The 19,450-nt window shown below is 35.6% G+C and overlaps 1 protein-coding gene across 3 annotated transcripts in view; it reads left to right on the top strand.

Annotated features, from left to right (window-relative positions):
• The window catches only part of SLC25A21 (solute carrier family 25 member 21), a 237,352-nt gene that overhangs the window by 214,619 nt on the left and 3,283 nt on the right, over window positions 1-19,450 (top strand). For 2 of the 3 annotated variants that reach the window (XM_041472081.1, XM_041472083.1), the window contains exons 4-8: window positions 988-1,054; window positions 7,283-7,342; window positions 9,782-9,889; window positions 13,884-14,048; window positions 19,094-19,275. In XM_041472081.1, the coding sequence (XP_041328015.1) occupies window positions 988-1,054; window positions 7,283-7,342; window positions 9,782-9,889; window positions 13,884-14,048; window positions 19,094-19,275 (582 nt within the window). The remainder of the gene's footprint in view (window positions 1-987; window positions 1,055-7,282; window positions 7,343-9,781; window positions 9,890-13,883; window positions 14,049-19,093; window positions 19,276-19,450) is intronic. The other variant, XM_041472082.1, reaches the window with a different exon arrangement.

Genomic DNA, 19,450 nt, shown 5'->3' with positions numbered 1-19,450 from the left:
AGATATTGAAAAACTTTTTTTCACTATTAAGTTGGTCAGACATTGGAATAGTTTGCCCAGAAAGGTGGTGGAGTCACCATCCCTGGAGGTGGTGAACATTCTATGATTCTTCTTGGTAATTCCGTTAAATCCCTTTCTGAACTCTCACCATGCACTATCCAGGTTAGTGTGCAGACCTAGCAGACAAGGACTATTGTCTATTTCTACCCCGCATTTTGAAAACTGCTTGTCATTCAAAGCATTCCCAAGACCCAGCATTACGTATCCGCACTGACCTTGTAAACAGAGCTCAGGCTGCCTGCAGATGCCCTGTGTGCTGGCGTGTAGCAGATTGTAGATAGATAGACATAGAGATAGGGAGATATAGATATATATACACACATACAGTGACAAGGTACTGCCCAAATGTTTTTTTCCAAGATAAAATGCATACAATTTCTGAATAGGTAACTCAGGTTAAAACTAAGTGCTAAAAGAAAAAATACATTTTGAGTCATGTTTAAAATTATACTTCAAAATATGCCTCAGCTACCATCTGAAGATGAGCAAAAAGTGGTTTTGTATGCAACTTGCTGAAGTCACAGTTTTTTCCAAATCTGTATTTTGTGATTTTGTAACTTAAGTTTTTAATATAAACATTGCTGTGCTAAGCAAATTAAAACAATGAAATAATACTTCTTTTTCATTGTCAAAAATGTTCCTCCTTTTCATGTTCACCTTTTAAATACAATTTCTTGTATTTCAGAATAAAATTGCTTGATATTTTACGTATTTATTGCTGATTTCTTTATATCATCTCACCAGCACCTTATATAATTGGTAGCACATTAGCTGTTTAGCAAGTAAGCAGAGAGTATCATTATTTGTCTGTATGCCTGGAAATGCTGAAAGTTTAATTGCTTTACTCAAAAGTGGAAATAAAATTGATGGTATGGTATTTATATATTTTTTATCCATACAAAAATAATTTATTTTTTTCTTCAATAGATTTCTTGGCTTCTACAAAGGAATACTTCCTCCCGTTTTGGCTGAGACACCCAAAAGGGCAGTGAAGGTAAAAACCCCATGCTTCCTCCCTTAAAAGTATAACTAGGGACAGTGGCAGCTGTAAAACATTTTATTTCTCCCCCACTAACTGAGATTAGAATCTTAAACTTATTTGGCATATTAATCCTCTGATTTTTACTAGGAGGAAAGTTTCCTGTTGATAGCACAATAAAAACTGTCCTTGATTAAGAAGTGTAGGATAAGGCTCGTAAATGTTAAGCTAATTTTGACCTGTGTATCAAATGCTACTGAAAAAAAAAAGGTTGCAATTATTTTATATTGTCAGAATTAATAAAATGTTTAACTTATATTTTAGCCTCATCATTGCCTCTGGTTTACATATTTTGTTTTACTGAAAATGCCTAGCAACTTGCAAAACAACTAACAGCTTAATAAATTAACACAAGAAGCCATTAAAGAAGCCACTAATAAGTACTTATTTAGTAGGTTTGAAGTGCTGCCCGGAGTTTTTTTGTGCTCCAAAGAGCACTCTGCTCAATACTCTATCTTTTTAAGAGTTTGAAGATTGTAATGGATACAGCTCCTCATTGTGCAAAATATTTTACTCCAGCTCTCTTACAGTTATAGATGCTAGCCTATCACAGTGTATTTTCTGTCAAATGCTGATCTGATTTTCTTTTATTATCCTTTATTTTGATTTGTAGAACAGGATTTTAGTAACATTTCTAAGCAAAATACTTCAATACATCAATTTTTTTCAGTTGAACCATTCAACCTTTTTAATTAAAACCTAATTATTAAGAACATCATTCTAAAGTTCTAAATCTATCAAAGCAGCTATTGTGTTAAGACCAAATGTTTCTTAGTCTTTTATTTCAGAACTCTGAAGTCTCCATAGTTGCACCAAATGTGTCTAAAAGCAGTTATTATACAGAATGTCTTGATTTTCCTTTCTTTCTTGTTGTTGTTTCTTTCTAAAAAGGCTGCATATGATTCTGGTCCTTAGTCTGCAATTAATCATTCACATTCCAATTCCTTTACAGAGGAATAATATTTGTATAAAGTGACAGGATGTGACCTTGTAACAGAATCCTAAAGGAGTTCTGGTAATGTCATCTTCTTGTTTGCATTGGCATTTTAGATGCAAGTGACATATGTCACTTATCTCAAAATTATTTAATAAAACCAGAAAAACTAAAGTCCTATTTAATGGCAAAGTAGCAGTGAAGAATAGATGGATAATATTTAGAAGATTACTAATAACTTGTTTTCTTCATATTGTGATGTAAAGTAAATCTGACTGTGCTTTTTAGATTCCAGCATGTATTTAGTTAAAATACTAACCCATTTTATTTCTCCTACTAATCTGAGTCATTCATAACCTTCAAATCACTTTCCTTTACTCAAATTTATTAAACTGGTTTAAACCCCATGATATTCAATATACTTATAAAATCATAAAAAGATTTTCAGTTGGGAAGGATCTCTGATCAAAGCAGAGCTGACTTCATGGTTACATCAGGATGTTCATATGCCTTGTCTAGTTGAGTTCTGAAATCTTAAAGAATGGAGACTGCAGCCTCTCTGTGCTCCTCCTCCAGTCCTTAACTCTTTTACTGTGAAGAATTTTGCCTTATACCCAGTCCAAATCCTCCTGTTGCAACCTTTGTGTGTTGACTCTCAGACTTCTGTTGTCTGCCTCTGAGAAAGTCTGACTCTTTCATGTAAAATTGGGATGGTGGAAGACAGAACTTAAATCACCTTATCTTTCTTGTCTCCAGGCTAAACAGACTCAGTTGTTTCAAACTCTTGCACATCAAGAGCTCAAGGCTCCTTTAAAGTCTTACTTGTCCTCTCTTCCTGGGATGCTATCTACCTGGGTCTTGGACATTTATGTGAGAGCTGAGTTTTTTGCAAACATGAGAATCAAGCTTAAATGTAAAACATGTGAGGGTTTTAATTAAATAGTTTAATTCTTTTATCATTTACAATATTCCTTTAAATTTACTGCTGTTCCAAGGACATCAGGGTAGCTTTTATGAGACATCAGCTGTATTCTACATTAGAAGAATTCAGTGAGAGAACAGGGCTGAACAATAATGTCCTTGTAAGGACCTGTATAATGAAACAATTCCATGTGAGATGTCATATGCCAGTACAATTTTTAGCATCCAAAGTGGAATTTGTACCCATGCTTTGACCTGAAGAGAATCCAGCCTATCTCAAATTTCCACTAACCTTATTTGGCTACGACCCCAAAGGAAAAGTCATTGCTTCCTTTGGCCCACCCTCCAACCTTTACTCTTCTAGTAGTTTTCCTCATCTAAACAAGCCTCAAGCTGTCCCTTCTCGACTGCCTAAATGACTAGTGAGATTTAGAGGAAGACTAAATTCAGGCCAATGATTCTGAGATTTGAGAAAGCACAAAAGGAAGAGGGGCATTGTCTAGGTTCCAGTAGCTTCTTTTTATATTTGTAATTAAGTTTTTTGAAAGCTTTTGGTTGTAATGTCATAAAAGTGTGTAGAGAATAGACAAGGGAGATTTTGTACTAAAAAAAATGTACTTGTGCTACTGGAATATTGTATTTATGTGGTGTGCATTTTTGCAAGTAAAAATAAAGCTATTAAAATGAAGTTATTTAGCCCCAGTTTTTCAGTTAAGTGTTGAAGATACAGCTTCATTTTTAGTCAACTATGTTCTCATGTCTGTCTTGCTATTTCTTTTTTTCTCTCTTTTTATTTCCCTTCTAAAAAGAAAGCTGGTATTTCTGGAAGATGAAAAGTCAAAGTTTATAACTTTCTGTTAGATTGAACTTGGAGGAAAGAAATGATGATGCCAATACAATGGTTAGCAGATGAACTTTTGGGGCAAATTTATATTGCTCATGTGTTCCCAGACATCTTGTTTCAAGCATATATTTTTATCTTAGCATTATTGAGACATCTGGTAAGTACTTTGGCTATTTTCTGTGTAACTTCAATTAAAGTGTATCTTTGCCAGATGGACAATATTGGTTACTATATACACAAAAGCATGTTTTAAATACGTTTATTCTGAGAAATTTTTTTGCACAAAGCTATTAACTTAATACAACTGTAGAGGAAAAGACAAATTATGCTGTGTTTTTAAAAACATTTTGGGTGGAAATATATAAAGTCATATGATACAGTATGAAATTTTTCTTTTTTGAAAAATTGTATGTATACTAGCCACTCTAGTACACGCAGCAACATTTATATGGAATTTTATTGCTAGTGATTTTTTTCTTTTAAAAATTGTTTAAAGCATAGTTACTATTAAGTAGTTATTTTATTTATGACTCTAGGAAGCTATTGATTTTTAAGGTAACATTTAAAGACCAAAAAAATTGCTGGGTAATGTAATTCTGCCTTTATTACAACTATTTTACAGATCTGTAACACTATGGAAAACATTAAGGAATACCAGAAATTCCATTAAAGGTTAAGAGGGTAACAATGACTAGAAAGATGCTGGAGAGAGAATAAAGCAAATTTTATCACAATAAGAAATTAATTTAGTTCAGGGAAGCAGCTTACCCTCCCACTTTATCAGACCTCTATCATACCTTCAAAAAGATAGAGTTAGAGTTTAACACTTCTATCTTTTTTGGTTATTGTCAAGGCCAATGCAAAAATTTTAAACATATTTGCAAGATGCTTGCAAGATTAATGTTCAATCTTTACACTCTTTGGAGGGTAGTCAAAATCTGGGTCCCAGTTCTAGGATCTTTTCTGCAAAATGATATAATAATCCCAACTGAGGATATAAAAAAATAGCTGTCCAATGACCAGAGTATCAGCCATCATTTTCCAGAATTTAACAACCCAATTTTGCTTATGCATACATATTCCATCTTGCTTTAAGGTAGTGGCATTATTAACACACTAACACCCAATTCTCCATTGGTTTTGGTATGATGCCAGTGACTTTTCATTTGAAGCAGGTTTTGATTGAAAAATTTTATTGACTTTGCCATAGGACAAGGTTCTAAACAAGTTCAAATGAAAATGTGGTGCTTATTACTTATGTTCCTGTACACGTGGTTTATGGAATAGCTGGTTTGTTCTGATAGGTCTGTAGTACCGAACCGTGAGGGACAGAGCTTGTCTTCTTTGGCTGAGACTCAGCACAGGCCACACAGTCTTTCTCTCTTGTCTTGAAAATTCTATCCCCTTATGTTTCTTATGATTCCCACATTTCCATTGGCCTCATTGCTCATTGCCTTCCTCTCGTGGTGAAAAAGTTTGGTTGTCTCATGCATCAGCAAATGCTGTGTGGAGGGACTTTAGCCCCCTCTGTGGTCGCAGAATTCACTGACTTTCCAAGGATCCCACCTTCATTTGAACCAGCTTGCTCTGAACTAATCAAATGTCACAGGTCAATATTGGAAAGCAGACAGGAAAGTTAAAAGTTCTGGCTATTTACTTTTGCTACCGGAGGTGACAGCTCTTGTACTAGGAGCTATGAACCTGCACTGATGCAGTCTTGGTGGAACTGTGGCAGGTTTTTGTTCTTCATTCCCCTCATACCAGACATGCTGTGTAAAAGCCACTTTATTTTGCATGCAAAGACGTGAATATTTCTTAGACAGATTACAGGACTCACAAATAGCGAGCTGTGGTTAGCTTGTGTTGTTCCATGTGTGAAAACTATGTGGAATAACACCTCCAATATTTTTGGTGTTACCAAGAGTTCAGATACCTACTCTTTTTAAAAGTCCACAATTTCTGCCATCTTCCTGCTAGAAGATCATTTTCACTGCCCTCAGATCTGTCTTATGTCATAGCAACTGGACTGCTTTTCCAGTGGCTTCAGTAACATGTTTGCAGAATATGAATTTAAGACTCTATGGGGTTTGTTCTGTAATCTCCTTCATAAATTATCAAACTCTCCCCTTCAAGACATAAAGATTTTTTTCCCCATTGTTCTTATTGGAAAACTGTTTCAGGATTCTTTTTGTTGCAGGAAAGCTTCATCAGATCTTCAGCCACATTCTACTTATGAGTATATTTTGCTTTTACACCTAGTTTCTTTATGTTACATATCTTCCTTGTTTGTCATTCTCTTGCAGCATCTCTTTTGCTAAACTAAACAAGGAAAGCAGTTACTCTCCTTCAGTCTTCATTCTTAAAATAATCTCTAAGTTCTCCTTAATGCTCCTGGTAGCCCTGTTTTGAATATGATGTAGTCTGAGTTGTTTTTTAAATAGTGGCCTAGATTGCGTGCTGTATTTCAGAGGGCATCTTCCCAATAACATGTAAAACGTCACATATTCTCTTTCTCTAGAGTATATCTTGACCTATGCATCTCAGGCTTCGTGTCCACAGACAAGGAGCTAGGCAGTGAAAGTCTGTTTGCCTGTGCCGACAGGAAGCTTCCTCCTAACTTCAGTGCGGTCAGAGTTGTTCTAAACTTTCTTCTTGGAAGAACAAATCCATTCATTTATTATGCTTTGATTTTCATAAGAATTCACAGACAATATTCTTAAAACTAATGTGTTTGGGTGTCAAGAAATGGTAGGTTGCAAAGTGAGCCATTGCCTTTCACCATGTTGCTGCAGGTGGAGCCAATTTTACTTTTTTCTTGAGATTCAAACACCCATGAGTACAGCTTTCAAGACATCCTCTAAGGGATTGCAGATGCTCAGAACTTTGAAGTGCCACTGTTTGAAAGCAGACAACTGAATGAAATATTTATTTGGACAGAGAGAACAGGAAAAGAAATGTACCTGTTGACAGTAGAAGATTATAAAAATGGCAGACTTTCCATCTTCAAAATCCACAATTATATCTCTCTGATGAGAAGCAGACTAGTGTTTGAGAAATGCAAAAGTGATTGCATCACATTACATTAAGGATGTGGGGGTGATTTCTTGGGAAAACTGTAATATCTGCTACTACCTTTAAACTAGTATATGAAAGTTAATGCCAGAGGAAAAGTTTATAAATTTAAAATAGGTCCTATATGATGTAAGTGAGCCCCTGGATAAAACATTACTTGAATTGCACTTGTGCTGCTACTATGCATGACACACTAATAAAATCAGTCCTGAAGCCTGATTGTCTACTCTTGCACATCTAACACTGCTACGGAGAGCATGAAATAAAAGTGGCTTACGTTTATTTTGCAGAACTGCGTGCAGCTGCTCAGGATGTGAGGTAGTGAAACTCCATTGTAGTCTGCTTTTTACTAATTTGTATAAGTAACTAATAATTTCTTTCAGCTCAATTTCAATCTAACTTCTATTCACAGTTTTTTACCTTTGAACAATACAAGAAGCTTCTGGGATATGCGTCATTGCCACCAGGACTGGTATGTATGGATACAGAACTTCGTGTTCTGATGTAGAATGTGTGTGCTGAGCAGTCTGTCTCATCTGCTTCCTCCCATAGAAGAAGCCCAAAATTAAAGGGTCCCGCTCAATTCAGAGTTTTTCAAAACAAACCTGTCCCTTGATAAGAAAATATTGATAAGAATATATCAAAATTGATAAATTATGTTTTATATCAAATGTCCTCAAAACAATTCCCTACAACATCACAAAATTCATAAACATGGATAACAAGAGCCACCATGGAAGAGTCTGTCTACAGCTTGTCATTCTTCATTCTTACAAAATTACAAAAAAAGTTGAACATTATCAATATTTATTTATTCGTGTCTAGTGTAACACTTCAGTGTTACACAATCTCACAGTGCTATTCTCCAAGGCACAGTACAACTATAACAAAAATACAGATCTCACTCTTGTTTTAAAGACTTTATAAAAGAAACATAAGTTATTGATAAGAAATTGCTACTTCCTTTGAAGCAAATGGCAAAACTCTCTTGTCCATCAGTGGAGTTAGGAATTCCTCTCAAGAAATAACTGGTTTAAAAACAATGTGCAGGGTGTACATATACACAGAAATGTTTTAATGCTTAGATGGAGCTTACATGTGTAATCTGCATTCTCATGTGTAGATCTTAATTCTGCTATTGTGCATTAGGAGTAAAATACTTTTTATAAGAGCTACTGCTTCCTGTGATGTAAGAATGTAAATCATAGTAAATATATATTTTTCACTATGATGACATCACAACTTTAGGAAACAATTGATCTTTTTAAGGCTGTGCTATAAAGGTTTTGGTAGTTTCAAGTCTCTTTAAAAGAGTATTACTTCCAGTTACATCTCCCTTTAACTGCAGTGAGTTAATGGTCATGGAATTCTATTAACTAGGTTAAAGCAAGTTGCCTCTTCCTCTTAATTATTCCTGTTTGCAGTCTCTTCTACTTTATCTGGTATTTTTCAGCAGTTCTCATCCTTAAGTGTATAGAGAGAGACTGATACTTGTTCTCTAGCAAGTGGAAAGTACAGAGTTGAAGGTTCTGTGGTACCCCAGCACTCTTCTGGGGGGAAGAAAAATAGGCTGAAAATTTGTTAACATGCAATAGCTGCCCTAAAGCTGCTGTGATTCATAGAACAGATAGAGCAAAGCTTAGAACAATCAGAAACCCCTCACATTTTTGGTCTAGTACTGTTACTATAGAAGCATTTTTGGTCCTAAGGTAGTGAGGGAAAAAGCAGACTGAGGGGGATTCTGGTCTAAACCCAGCAGAATGTTTCTAGGTACCTCAACAGACCTCATATCAAGGAAATATTTCTTATTAAAAGACAGATACATACATTAGCACCATCTTTCTACTGGCTTCAGTCTCATGGTTGATGATGAAATGTTCCCATCTTACTGGAAAATTCAATTTTTCAGTAACACAATCTTCTCCAAAGGCAGTAAGACTTCTAAGTTTTCATTCCTTTTTTTCTTGAGCTCTCAGGAGTCCCTGCTCAAATCCCTCTGCTTTAAGTAAGTTTTTTCTCACTATTGTTTTTTTCCTTAGTATGGGTTTCTTTGAATTTCAAATAATGGATTCATTAGAATGTGTTTTGGTCCTGGGACTTTTTTCAGTACCTGGAGACTTTGGGGATGTTAAGTGAAGGCAATAAATGTGTAAAGTGATCATTAAACTTAACCCCTCAGAACTTTCTCAATTGACCTAAATATTTTAACACTATTTTTTGTTTAAAAAACATTAAGGTATTTTAAAATGCTGTGCTGTGATGGAAAGCAAAACAGTGAATATCGCCATATCTATGACTGAAATGCCACCAGCCTTCTAAGTAAATGGAGTTAACTCATCCTTGCAATGAATGCTGACATTTCCCTGTGTGCCACTCATTCCCATATAAACCTTTCTAGCATTTTTAACTACTAAGTGAACATTCTGCTTGTGCAATTTGCTTAAGTACTGAACTATTTTAGTTGTTTACATGTATTTTTAAGTTAATATGTTAGTGTTATGTACTTCGTGCTCGGTTCAGAGATTTTATTTTTTCCAGAGCTGCATAACTGCACTTACATTTGTGTTATTATTCAGAGTCCACCCAAAGATAACATGAGGACATTCTTTTGCCACTTTTTCCATGTTTGCGTAATCATTTGGTGCCATATTTTCGCTTCCAGCTGAAAAGAGAATACATGCACATGGAGTGCTACGACATTTTGTTTTGATTGTTTTGGAATATGGTTTATGGCTATTGTCATACTGTCTTCATGAACTGTCAGCATCTATGAAGGGCTAAAGTTGTTTAGCAATAGAATACTGCTGCATTACTGTAGCCTTGCAGTTTGCATTGTATCCCTCAGTTTCACAATCTGATGTAGAGGAAGTATTACTCCTTAATACTCAATTTTCATTTGAAACTTTCCTAGGCATTTGCAGTTGCTGGCTTGGGATCTGGTTTGACAGAGGCAGTTGTGGTTAACCCGTTTGAAGTAGTGAAGGTTACCTTACAGACCAATCAGAATGCCTTCACAGAGGTATGAAAACTGCTTCCTTCTCCTTTTTCCATTTTATTTGGCATAATGCACTTCGAGGTTCATATTTAGAGCAGAATGCCTTTAATATATTGGTGGATGCAAATGATTTCCCCACAAGCTCAACAGAAACAGAAGAGACCCAACAGCCAATGCCTTCAGGTAAGCAGAGAAGCCTGCAGTATTTTCAGAGGCATCAGCATCTCCCCTGTCAATATTCTGTGCCTGAAATGCACCTTCATCCCTTCCAGCAACCCAGCACTGTGAGGAACTGTAATCCAGGAGTACAAACCTGAGCCCCTCAGACACAGCACATTTACCCCAGCAGGCTCCAGATTTCAAGTGAGCACTGAAGGTTAGCGTAAAACACCCTGGCCCTGTGCCCTAGACAGAGTCCAGCTGCTGGATTTTATGCAATGTTTCTTGGATGAAATTACTTACAAGACTTCACTTTTATTAGTACAAACTGGAAAATTGTTATATAACAAGTACATTGATAATTTAAATTCTTGCTTAACTTCAGAGTTTTATTATTCAAATATTGTTTCGTCCAAAGAAGTCATTGTACAAAACATTATCCACAATTCTGGGTACTGCTGAAAGGGGAAAAATATTAAACTGGAAAACAGTGATTCATGAAAATCAAGTGTTCTCAGGAATGCACTAGCTTCTATTAATTTTAATGCAGAACATGTTCCAGGATAAAGGGAAGGCAGGCAGTAATGAAGTTCCTTTTTCCTTTTCTCATTTAATAAAAATAACAATTGTCAAATCAACTTTTTCAAAATCTTTTGAGAAATCAGCTGTACCATGGTAGAAGTGCCAAATCACATAAGCGTTCACATGAAAAGGTTAGCTGAATCCCTGGTGGGACTTGGTTTTTGCATATTCTACTATTAAGTTTTGACTGAGTTAATACTTGCATGTCTTGTAGCACTCTTCTGCATAAATTGAACAGTTTTGGGGGGTGCACAGTAAAGAGATTTATGACCTGGCCATTTACATAATCTGTTGGGGCCAAGCTTCTCAGGTACACTCTGGAAAAATACAGCTACTGATTTCCATATGTCATAGAGTAACTGGTACCTACTCCATAACTCATCCAGAAAAGCATTTTCTTCCAGAATAAATTTTAAAATATTTGGTAAACTCCTGTTCGATTCTTAATGCATATGAAAGACATGTTTATTTGCTGCAAGTCTCCAGTCTAGACATTTTTTAAACTTGGGCAGCAAAGCCACTGAACAGATAAATAATGCAGAGCAGGAGTTTAGGATCCTGGAAGGAGAGAGACTGAAAGTAGGAAAAAGCAATGTGTGAGAGGGTCTGTCTCTCAAGAAGATGATGTGATAAAAATTGACTATTACTCCTCTAGCAGTAGTGAACAGATATTCTGGATCTTTCTGCTTCACAGTTGTGAAGATGTAATTATCTTAGCTTAAAAAAACACCTCTGCTTTTAAGTATAAACCACGGTATATTTTGAACAAATTATTCCTTGTAAAATTGAAAAAGACCAATGTATCTTTTCACTTCATACATTTTAATTTTTTCTCTACTGCAAAATTTATAACAAAATCTGGTGTAGTTTAGTTTGTAAATTTTAGCCAATTATTTCCTTTAATTACAGCCTCCCTTTCTTGCTGACCTTCAGAATAATACAATAATCAAACTGCAGCTGTCCAAAAGCATTCTGAGTTGTTTTTGTTCAGGTGAATATTCTCTAATTTAATTTAAATGCAAAATTTCACAAAATACAAATAATAGTATATTATCATACAAATAAAATTGTGACAGAATAGTATTTGGACCCTACTAGAAACCTAGTTTACATTGAAAATATTAACTACTTGATCTAGGGGAAAAAATCCAAGCGAAATTAAGTTCTTAAATCACAAAGATTGTTCTATCAGAGACATGTTAATTTTTCATGTATCTTTCTAAAGTGTTAGAACTTTAAAATTTGCTGTTAATTAGAAAAAACTCCGGTGACTTAATACCTTGACATCGAGTTCTCATTAAGAAAATGCTAAAGAACATTCCACAGTAAAGCATGTAAACTCAAGCCCATTGGAAGAAGCATGTCCAGAGGTTATATTATACAGCATAAGGCATTACCATGCACTGTTTTTCTAAAAGGTTTAAGTAAAGTGTGTACCTATCCCATTGTGGAGCTTTCATACTACATGATGAAACCTAATGCAGTTCACATATTTCTTTGACTATTGTATAGAAATAATAAATATATCTTGTTTAAAAGGAACAAGGAAGAGCATGAGCACATACACTCACACCCAGACTCCAGCACACCCCCAAAGCAAATATTCACACCCTGCAGTGACAGCTGAATTGTTCTGTGGTAGCAGATCATCTTTCCAGGGTTGATAGATTTAAAGAGGAAGGCCACTATAAATCACGTATCAGCCCTTTTGTAAGGGAGATTGCTGTGGGTAAAAATAATGGTGGCTTTTTGTTAAAGTAGACTGCAAGAACTCCAACACCATGTTGTTTGGTTTTCCTTTTTTTTTTTCCCTTTCCCTGTAGCCCTGGATAACTCACTGGCTATAGAAGCTGGTGTGTTGAATAAAATCTTCTCACCTGACACAAGAGTTATGATTAATTAAACAAATACAATTTTCTGCCTTATGATGAGAAGAATCTGACTCCAGATTCCACTGAATAGGTCTATATTAAGTAAAAGTCAACAGCTGTGTGAAATACACTAACTCCAGATGTTTGTACAATAAATTCCTCTGTCTAAGGTCCTTCCATCATCAATGATGAACTGCAGACCTTTTATGGCTTGCTCAATTGACATGATAACACCTCCTTTGGTAAAAGGGAAGTGCTGCCAAAGAGAGTCCTCTTTGTAACTACAGGACTGAAAAGGGAAGTCAGGTGTAGACACTGCGGGTGTCTATATTTGGGCTTATTAATCCTATCTCAGGTGTTCAGCAAGTGACAGGCTTCCCCTTGAGTCATGAGTAAATCCATACTCAAGACAAGGGATACTATGGGATACCTTAATATTGAAGGTTGCTCTTTTATTTCTTGAAGATCTAACATCCATTTTTGGAGCACAAAAAACGATGTTATTGCTAGTATCCATGTTTTGTATCTCCATTTTGGAATAGATTCTGTCTTGAATTCTTGGGAGTAGATAGAAAAGTAAACTCCAGTGAAATATATGCAGACCATTAGCAGGATTATATTAGTTGCGAAATATGAAAAAACAAAATGAAACTTTGTATTAAAGATTAAACTCATCAGCCACTTAAATAAGCAGTCATATGCTGTGTCAGATATAGTAGCATCATTTGGCTGATGCTGTTGATCTACCACAGCGATATTTTGAAATGGAAAGCTATTAAACAAATAAGTGTATTGAAATTAGTGGTATTCACGGTGGTGTAGTCAAAATTCTTCTATATTTTCATGTCTGAACCTCCTAGTGGAAGTCATGTTTTGCCTTTCTAATTATAGATTTGGTTACCCAGAGCTTTATGGCTTTATGGCTTTTTTTGGCTTTATGCATTGGAGAAAGCCAAACTCTATTCAACATCTTTTTGAAAGTAATGTTTCTATAAAGCTGCTAAAATATGTAAAATATTCAGAGGGGGAATAGCTAATTCTGAATATCACGGTATATTCAAAAAAAGATCAAAGGTGCATGTAGTCAGGCAGATTCTGTCTGACATGAGGCAGTTCTTTCCTTTTTGTCTTTTATGAAATGGAAAGCTGTTAAAGTACTACTCTTTTACAGTACTCAGTTTCTGCTTTCATCTTATTCTGCAATCAGAAAAATGAGGAATCTTTTTTAATTAAAGTTGTGGGTTTTATTGGTCACAGGAAAGGGAAAATAACAAATACAGTGATACTTACTATAAAATTGCAAAAATTGGCAACACTGTGTTTGTCAACAGCATAGAAATGATGCTATGTTTATTGTTTTCGTTTTGTAAAGATGATCTCTTCCTTCTTTTGCTTAACTTGTGTAGCAACCATCTAGCTTTGTTCAAGCTCAGCAGATCATAAAAACCGGTGGTCTGGGCTTCCAAGGACTCAACAAAGGCCTTACTGCAACACTGGGCCGTCACGGAGTTTTTAACATGGTTTACTTTGGATTCTACTTCAATGTGAAAAGCATTCTTCCAGTCAATAAAGTAAGTTCTTCATACAATGCAATAGACAATCAGATGCGAAGTTTGACATTTTTATTCACACTCTATTTTTCTGTGCAAAGCTGTGGTATTTAGTGATAAACAGTGACTAACCTATCCCTGTTTTGCAGAAATCCATAGCATTTTAATGGAAGCAAATTAAGGACTCGATCTTCTCACTTTTTAAGCAAAGCTGAGTGTAGTCATGTTTGTATTATTGTTTTTATGAATTTCCCTTTATAGCATGGTAGCAGTGCAAAAGAGCAGAAATGAGATACAGACATGTTGTGCTTATGTTTGGTATGTATGCAAATTTTTTCGTAGCAAACTGGCTTAGAAGAGAAAAATCAGTTTCTAGAACTTCTGTCAATATTCACATATGGGCTAAGCTTGCAGAGGTGGCTGAGCTGCAGGATATAGGTCATTCTGGCCAAGCACTGGACCTATTTACTCAAAAGAGAGTTCAACCTAGTATTGAAGGATGACAGGAAAGTTTCATCCTTATGGGAGAGAGACAGTACAAAACAGGATGTAAAGGGTCATGCACAGGGACTTTATATCATTTATAATTAAAGAAAAAAAAAACCATTATAGCTGTAATTTCTCTTAAAGAAATTTTGATAGTCCTATATTACTTTGAATAACAAAGGAAACAAACATTCCCTTTACCACAAAAGGAAACTTTACAAATGAAAACATGGTAATATCAGCAACTTTCTAAATGACTGTGTGAGAAACAACTAATGGTCTATTAATGATTCAAGTATGCTACTTATTGAAGTCTGTTTTCACTAATGTGATTTTTAGATGATGACAGTTAAACAGTCACAGGTGTAGTACGTAGTGATATACGTGTAAGAAGGTGCAATTCACATCAAAAGGGATCGGTTTCTATTCCCATATGAAGTAACACCTCTTTTTTTTCTGCACTTCTGAGTAGCCTGGTATTTTTGTTGGCAGCGTTGTGTAAATGGAGAAAACCTCCACTTCTTATTTGCAGATTATTACAGTAAATTGAATTGTTCAAGGGCAGCTGACCCACAAGTTTCTACAAGTTTCTTACAGTGTATCTAAGCATATTTTACAGTGCACTTTAGTCACACATTCTAAAAACTCCAGGCACAGGCACAGCTTGTTACTAAGATAGGAGTAAACACTTTTGTGTTCATCAAAAGATTAAAAAATTATAATCACTGTGCAGGAAATTCAGGAAAATATGCAGGTAAGGACAGAGACTAGCGTGTAGTTTCTATGGGAATCATGGGAAATGTTCTTGCATAGGAATTGAATAGTAATAATATTTGGCATAAGCATGCTTTCCTAGCCGTTCAGATTTTAAAAAATAGGAAACAAGTATTACATTATTAGAAAGATTCAGAGCTTTATGATCTAAAGGAAATTAGTACTTTATACAGATTTTTTACAATGCAGAAAAATTTTAACATCTACAACATGGGTTTAAATATATGTAGAAAACAAAAGGGAAATTACTTCAATGTCAGCTGGTGACCCAGGTCTCCTCAAATATTAGCAGAATCAAAAGGCAATTTAAGCAGTGTGGGATTAACTGCAAATAAGTGGAGGGGTTTGCCTGGTGCTTAACCAGTGCACAGTGCCTTACCTACCTGGTGACTTGCACAGTGACTGCGTCTGTGCTGGTAAATGGAGTGGCAATGCTGAAACTCAGCTGCCCGTGCTGTTAAACATTCCCGGGCACAGCTTCAGCCCTGTCCAGCCAGCACAGCTCCTGGGTGTGGCTTAGGAACCAGGGAAGGCAAGGAACCCTTCCTAACGGGCTGGCTTCAGGCAGCCAGTCTGTTTTGAATGGTGACAGTATTCTATAGCGCTAATAAAGCTAAGAGGACTCTTCAGGCCTGCCAGCATCAGTGCCATAGACAGTCTGTACAGATATAGCCAGTAATTCTGATCAGACTTCCATTAAAATCAATGCAAAACTTACCCTGAATTTAAGACGTAGATCAGGCTTCATCTGGCTGGTGCTAGCCAACATTATGTCTCAAGTACTTACATGCATTGCATTTCACTTCAGTGACTGCTAAATGGAAGTATTTGACAATAATTTATGACCTGTAACAAATCTCTTCTGTCAGTGGGCAGGTACTAGAGGCTTAGAGCTATCAAACCTGTACAAGGAATTTGGTAGAAGCTGGTTTGCAGTTAGTCTGAAAAATACTTAACAGTTGTTAATTTGTTTAGATTTCTCACATACTTGATTTCATGACAAAATCTAGTTTGTTAACTTTGTATATTTTGCCAGAAAAGAAAGTCCTAAAGCCAGTCTTGTAATATTGACAAATATATAAAAATTATAATATATAAAAATTATAATATATAAAAATTGTGAAATTAGAATACTACATTTGTGAAATAATTTTGACTATTGACTATATATTTGCTCTCCACCATCTCTAACATAAGTTGAAAATGTATTAAAATCTCTGAATGAACCTTTTAGCTGTCAGCTAAACTGTGCATTAAATTTGCATCCCAGTTAGGGATGTTTGCTGCCTATTTTGCCAAAGACAATAAATCTTATAAATAGAGTGGTCAAATGATATCAATGACATGTGTGGGTTGTAAATGTCCTTAATGAATAATTTTTCAGATGTTCAGTCTATTCTGCTAAACAGACCATTTACAGCCAACCTTGTGCTCTGTTTACTGAGAATGAAATAAGCCTGATTTCTTTCAGTGGCCACTAATTTACCAACCATAGAGAAATAGCAGCTATGCTTCTGCCCTATCAATGAAATTATTTTTCAAATGGCATCTACTTTTATAGCACATTTCATAGGTGTCCAGCAGCTTTGCAATTTTTTATCATAACTAGATTTTCTTTTAAACATTAGTTCCATTAAAACCTTTGCTCACTACCACCTCCAAGTGGCTGCCACATTTCTCAACAGTATGAAATTTCCTCACACCTGTTAAAAGCCCCCTTTGTAACGTAGCCAACTGCAGGACTCATTTCAAGTTGGGTGCTGCCAGCCCCAGCCACTGCAGATGTGCCTCCTGTTACAAGGGCTGTCCAGGCCAGGGATGATGTAGGATGATGTAGGATGATGTAGGATGATGTAGGTGATGTGTGTCTTGTAAGAGAAAGGGGCTCTGAACTTCTAGAGGGAAAGAAGAGATGGGAAACCCAAATGGGCTACTCAGCTTGGTGAGTAAGCAAAATAGCAGACAATAGTTTTATTTTAGTACCTTTCAGATCCATGCCAACAGAGAAGTTCTGTATAGGAATAGAGAGTGAAAAGTGCATGTGGTGCAATGGACTTGAAAAACTAGTAAGCCAAGCTGATTTAGGAGAAGACTAGATCAGAAGGAGTAGTGGAATAAGCTCAGCTTTTTGAAAAAAATTACTTTTAATTTTTGACACATAAATTTATATTGAATCTTTATACTAATTAAATTATCCAGATATTACAGTGATGAATTTCATAGAAAAACCTTGCCCATGAGGTTTATGATTAAAAAAATCAAGTTATAGCAAAGCAGGTGTTGACTATGGTACATTTGGTTAGAGTCCAGTTTTGTGAATGGGCAAAAGGGGTCTTCTTTTCTTCTCTAGATACCAGAAACATGGGCTTTATTTTATTTGCATTTAAATCACTGTATGTACAGAATGAACAGAAATTTTTTGCTAAGATCTTTGCTAAAAAAGGACTACTATTCTTGTACCACAACCGATTCTAATTTTTAAGTTATTATCAGTATGTTTCATGTTTTGTTAAATCGAGGTATGAGTTTTTCTGCAAGTAATAAAGGGCTCTGTTGATTTGACATTTCTTTCTTAACACCTGTATGGGCTTCATTCAATGTATATTATGGAAGTTTTAATTTATTTTCTTATCGATAATCTGGAAATGAAAACTTCTTTCTTGGTTTCTGTTTCATTTAAAAACATATAGGTTTAGGAAACAAAAAACTGTCATATTTTAACATTGTGCCAATGTTATACACGGCAAGATCATTTGTTATTTTAATAATGATTTTCTATAATTAAAGCACCTTCGTGACATAAGTAAGCTCCATATAAAGAATCTGATGTAGCAAAAAAGTGTCCTTCTGTTAAAAACCGAAGCAAAACCAAATTATGTGCATAGGAAATGTTCTGGAACACGCTTGCCTGTGACTTCCTACTTAGAGAAATAGGATTAAACCTTCTTCAAGGGACTTTGACTCCCAGATAAACTCTGGGTTCTTTGATGTCATAGAAATGCCAAAGTAGGAGGTCTTTCTAAAAGATCAAATAAAACCCAGTTGAACTGTGGACTGTGAGTGAGCAAAGAAATTTTTAGATGCACTTCTAACCTACTTCTAACTTTTACCGTGTGCATATAGTAGGGTTCAGAAACAATCTGTTGTAAATTCTTCAGCCAATTAGCTGAGTGAATTACCACCGTTTATAATGCGCAGAACGTGGAGGCTCTCTTGCCGTTGTGCCGAGTTGGATTGTTAATAACAGGAAGCTAGCACTTCTCAGTACAGTGGATCAGCTACATGTGAAAATAAATGTAAAAAACCTGGAGGGGAATGGCAGCAGACTGAGATTAGTCTTTATTTAATTTAGCATTTGGGGGTCCAACACACAAATGAGTGTTTTAGTAGGCTTCATGGTGGAAGTTGCTGTCATTTGTAAAATATTCTGGCCAATTAGCTAATAGTGTGCTTGGATTTCTCCTGTTTTGATACAGTAATACTAAGTACATTGTGAAGCCCAATTATACAAATCATCCCCATATGCCATACCAGTCTTTCTTTATGAACTGTGTTTATAAATCCTGTGTGAGGAAATGTGTACTTCAGCAATTTAGACCATGTGTAAAAACATAGCCAATAGGATTGTCAAGAAAACAAGTTCCAGCATAGGAAATCCTAATGTGTTCCGCTAAAATAACACGAGTGTGTTGTGTGAGTTTTCTGATTAAATGCTTATTACTTTATAGTGCTTAACCTGCACAGGTCTTTCCATTTCCCTTTTTATTCTTTCTTTCCTTTTTTTTTCTTTTTTTTTTTTTTTGTAGGATCCAAATTTGGAGTTTTTGAGGAAATTTGGAATTGGGTTAGTCTCAGGAACAATAGCCTCAATTATTAACATTCCTTTTGATGTTGCAAAAAGTAGGATTCAAGGACCACAGCCAGTTCCTGGAGAGATCAAGTACAGAACCTGTTTTAAAACTATGGCAACAGTCTATAAAGAGGAAGGGTAAAACATTCTTATTTTAATAAATGTCCAGACCTCTGTTTTAGTTCGTATGGGCCCATAAAACCACATTGTTGTATTTCAAATTTGATGAGGACCACTAAGCCACCCTGAACTCACTTATCAAAAGAGCCCAATGTAGCATTTTGAAAATTTATTTTAGAATTACAAGGACATA

This window comes from Pyrgilauda ruficollis, unplaced genomic scaffold (assembly GCF_017590135.1).
Source record: "Pyrgilauda ruficollis isolate IOZ18807 unplaced genomic scaffold, ASM1759013v1 scaffold28, whole genome shotgun sequence".
Classification (NCBI taxonomy): Eukaryota; Metazoa; Chordata; class Aves; order Passeriformes; family Passeridae; genus Pyrgilauda; species Pyrgilauda ruficollis.
Note: the sequence above shows the minus strand (reverse complement) of the source record. Positions and strands in the feature narration are given on the sequence as shown.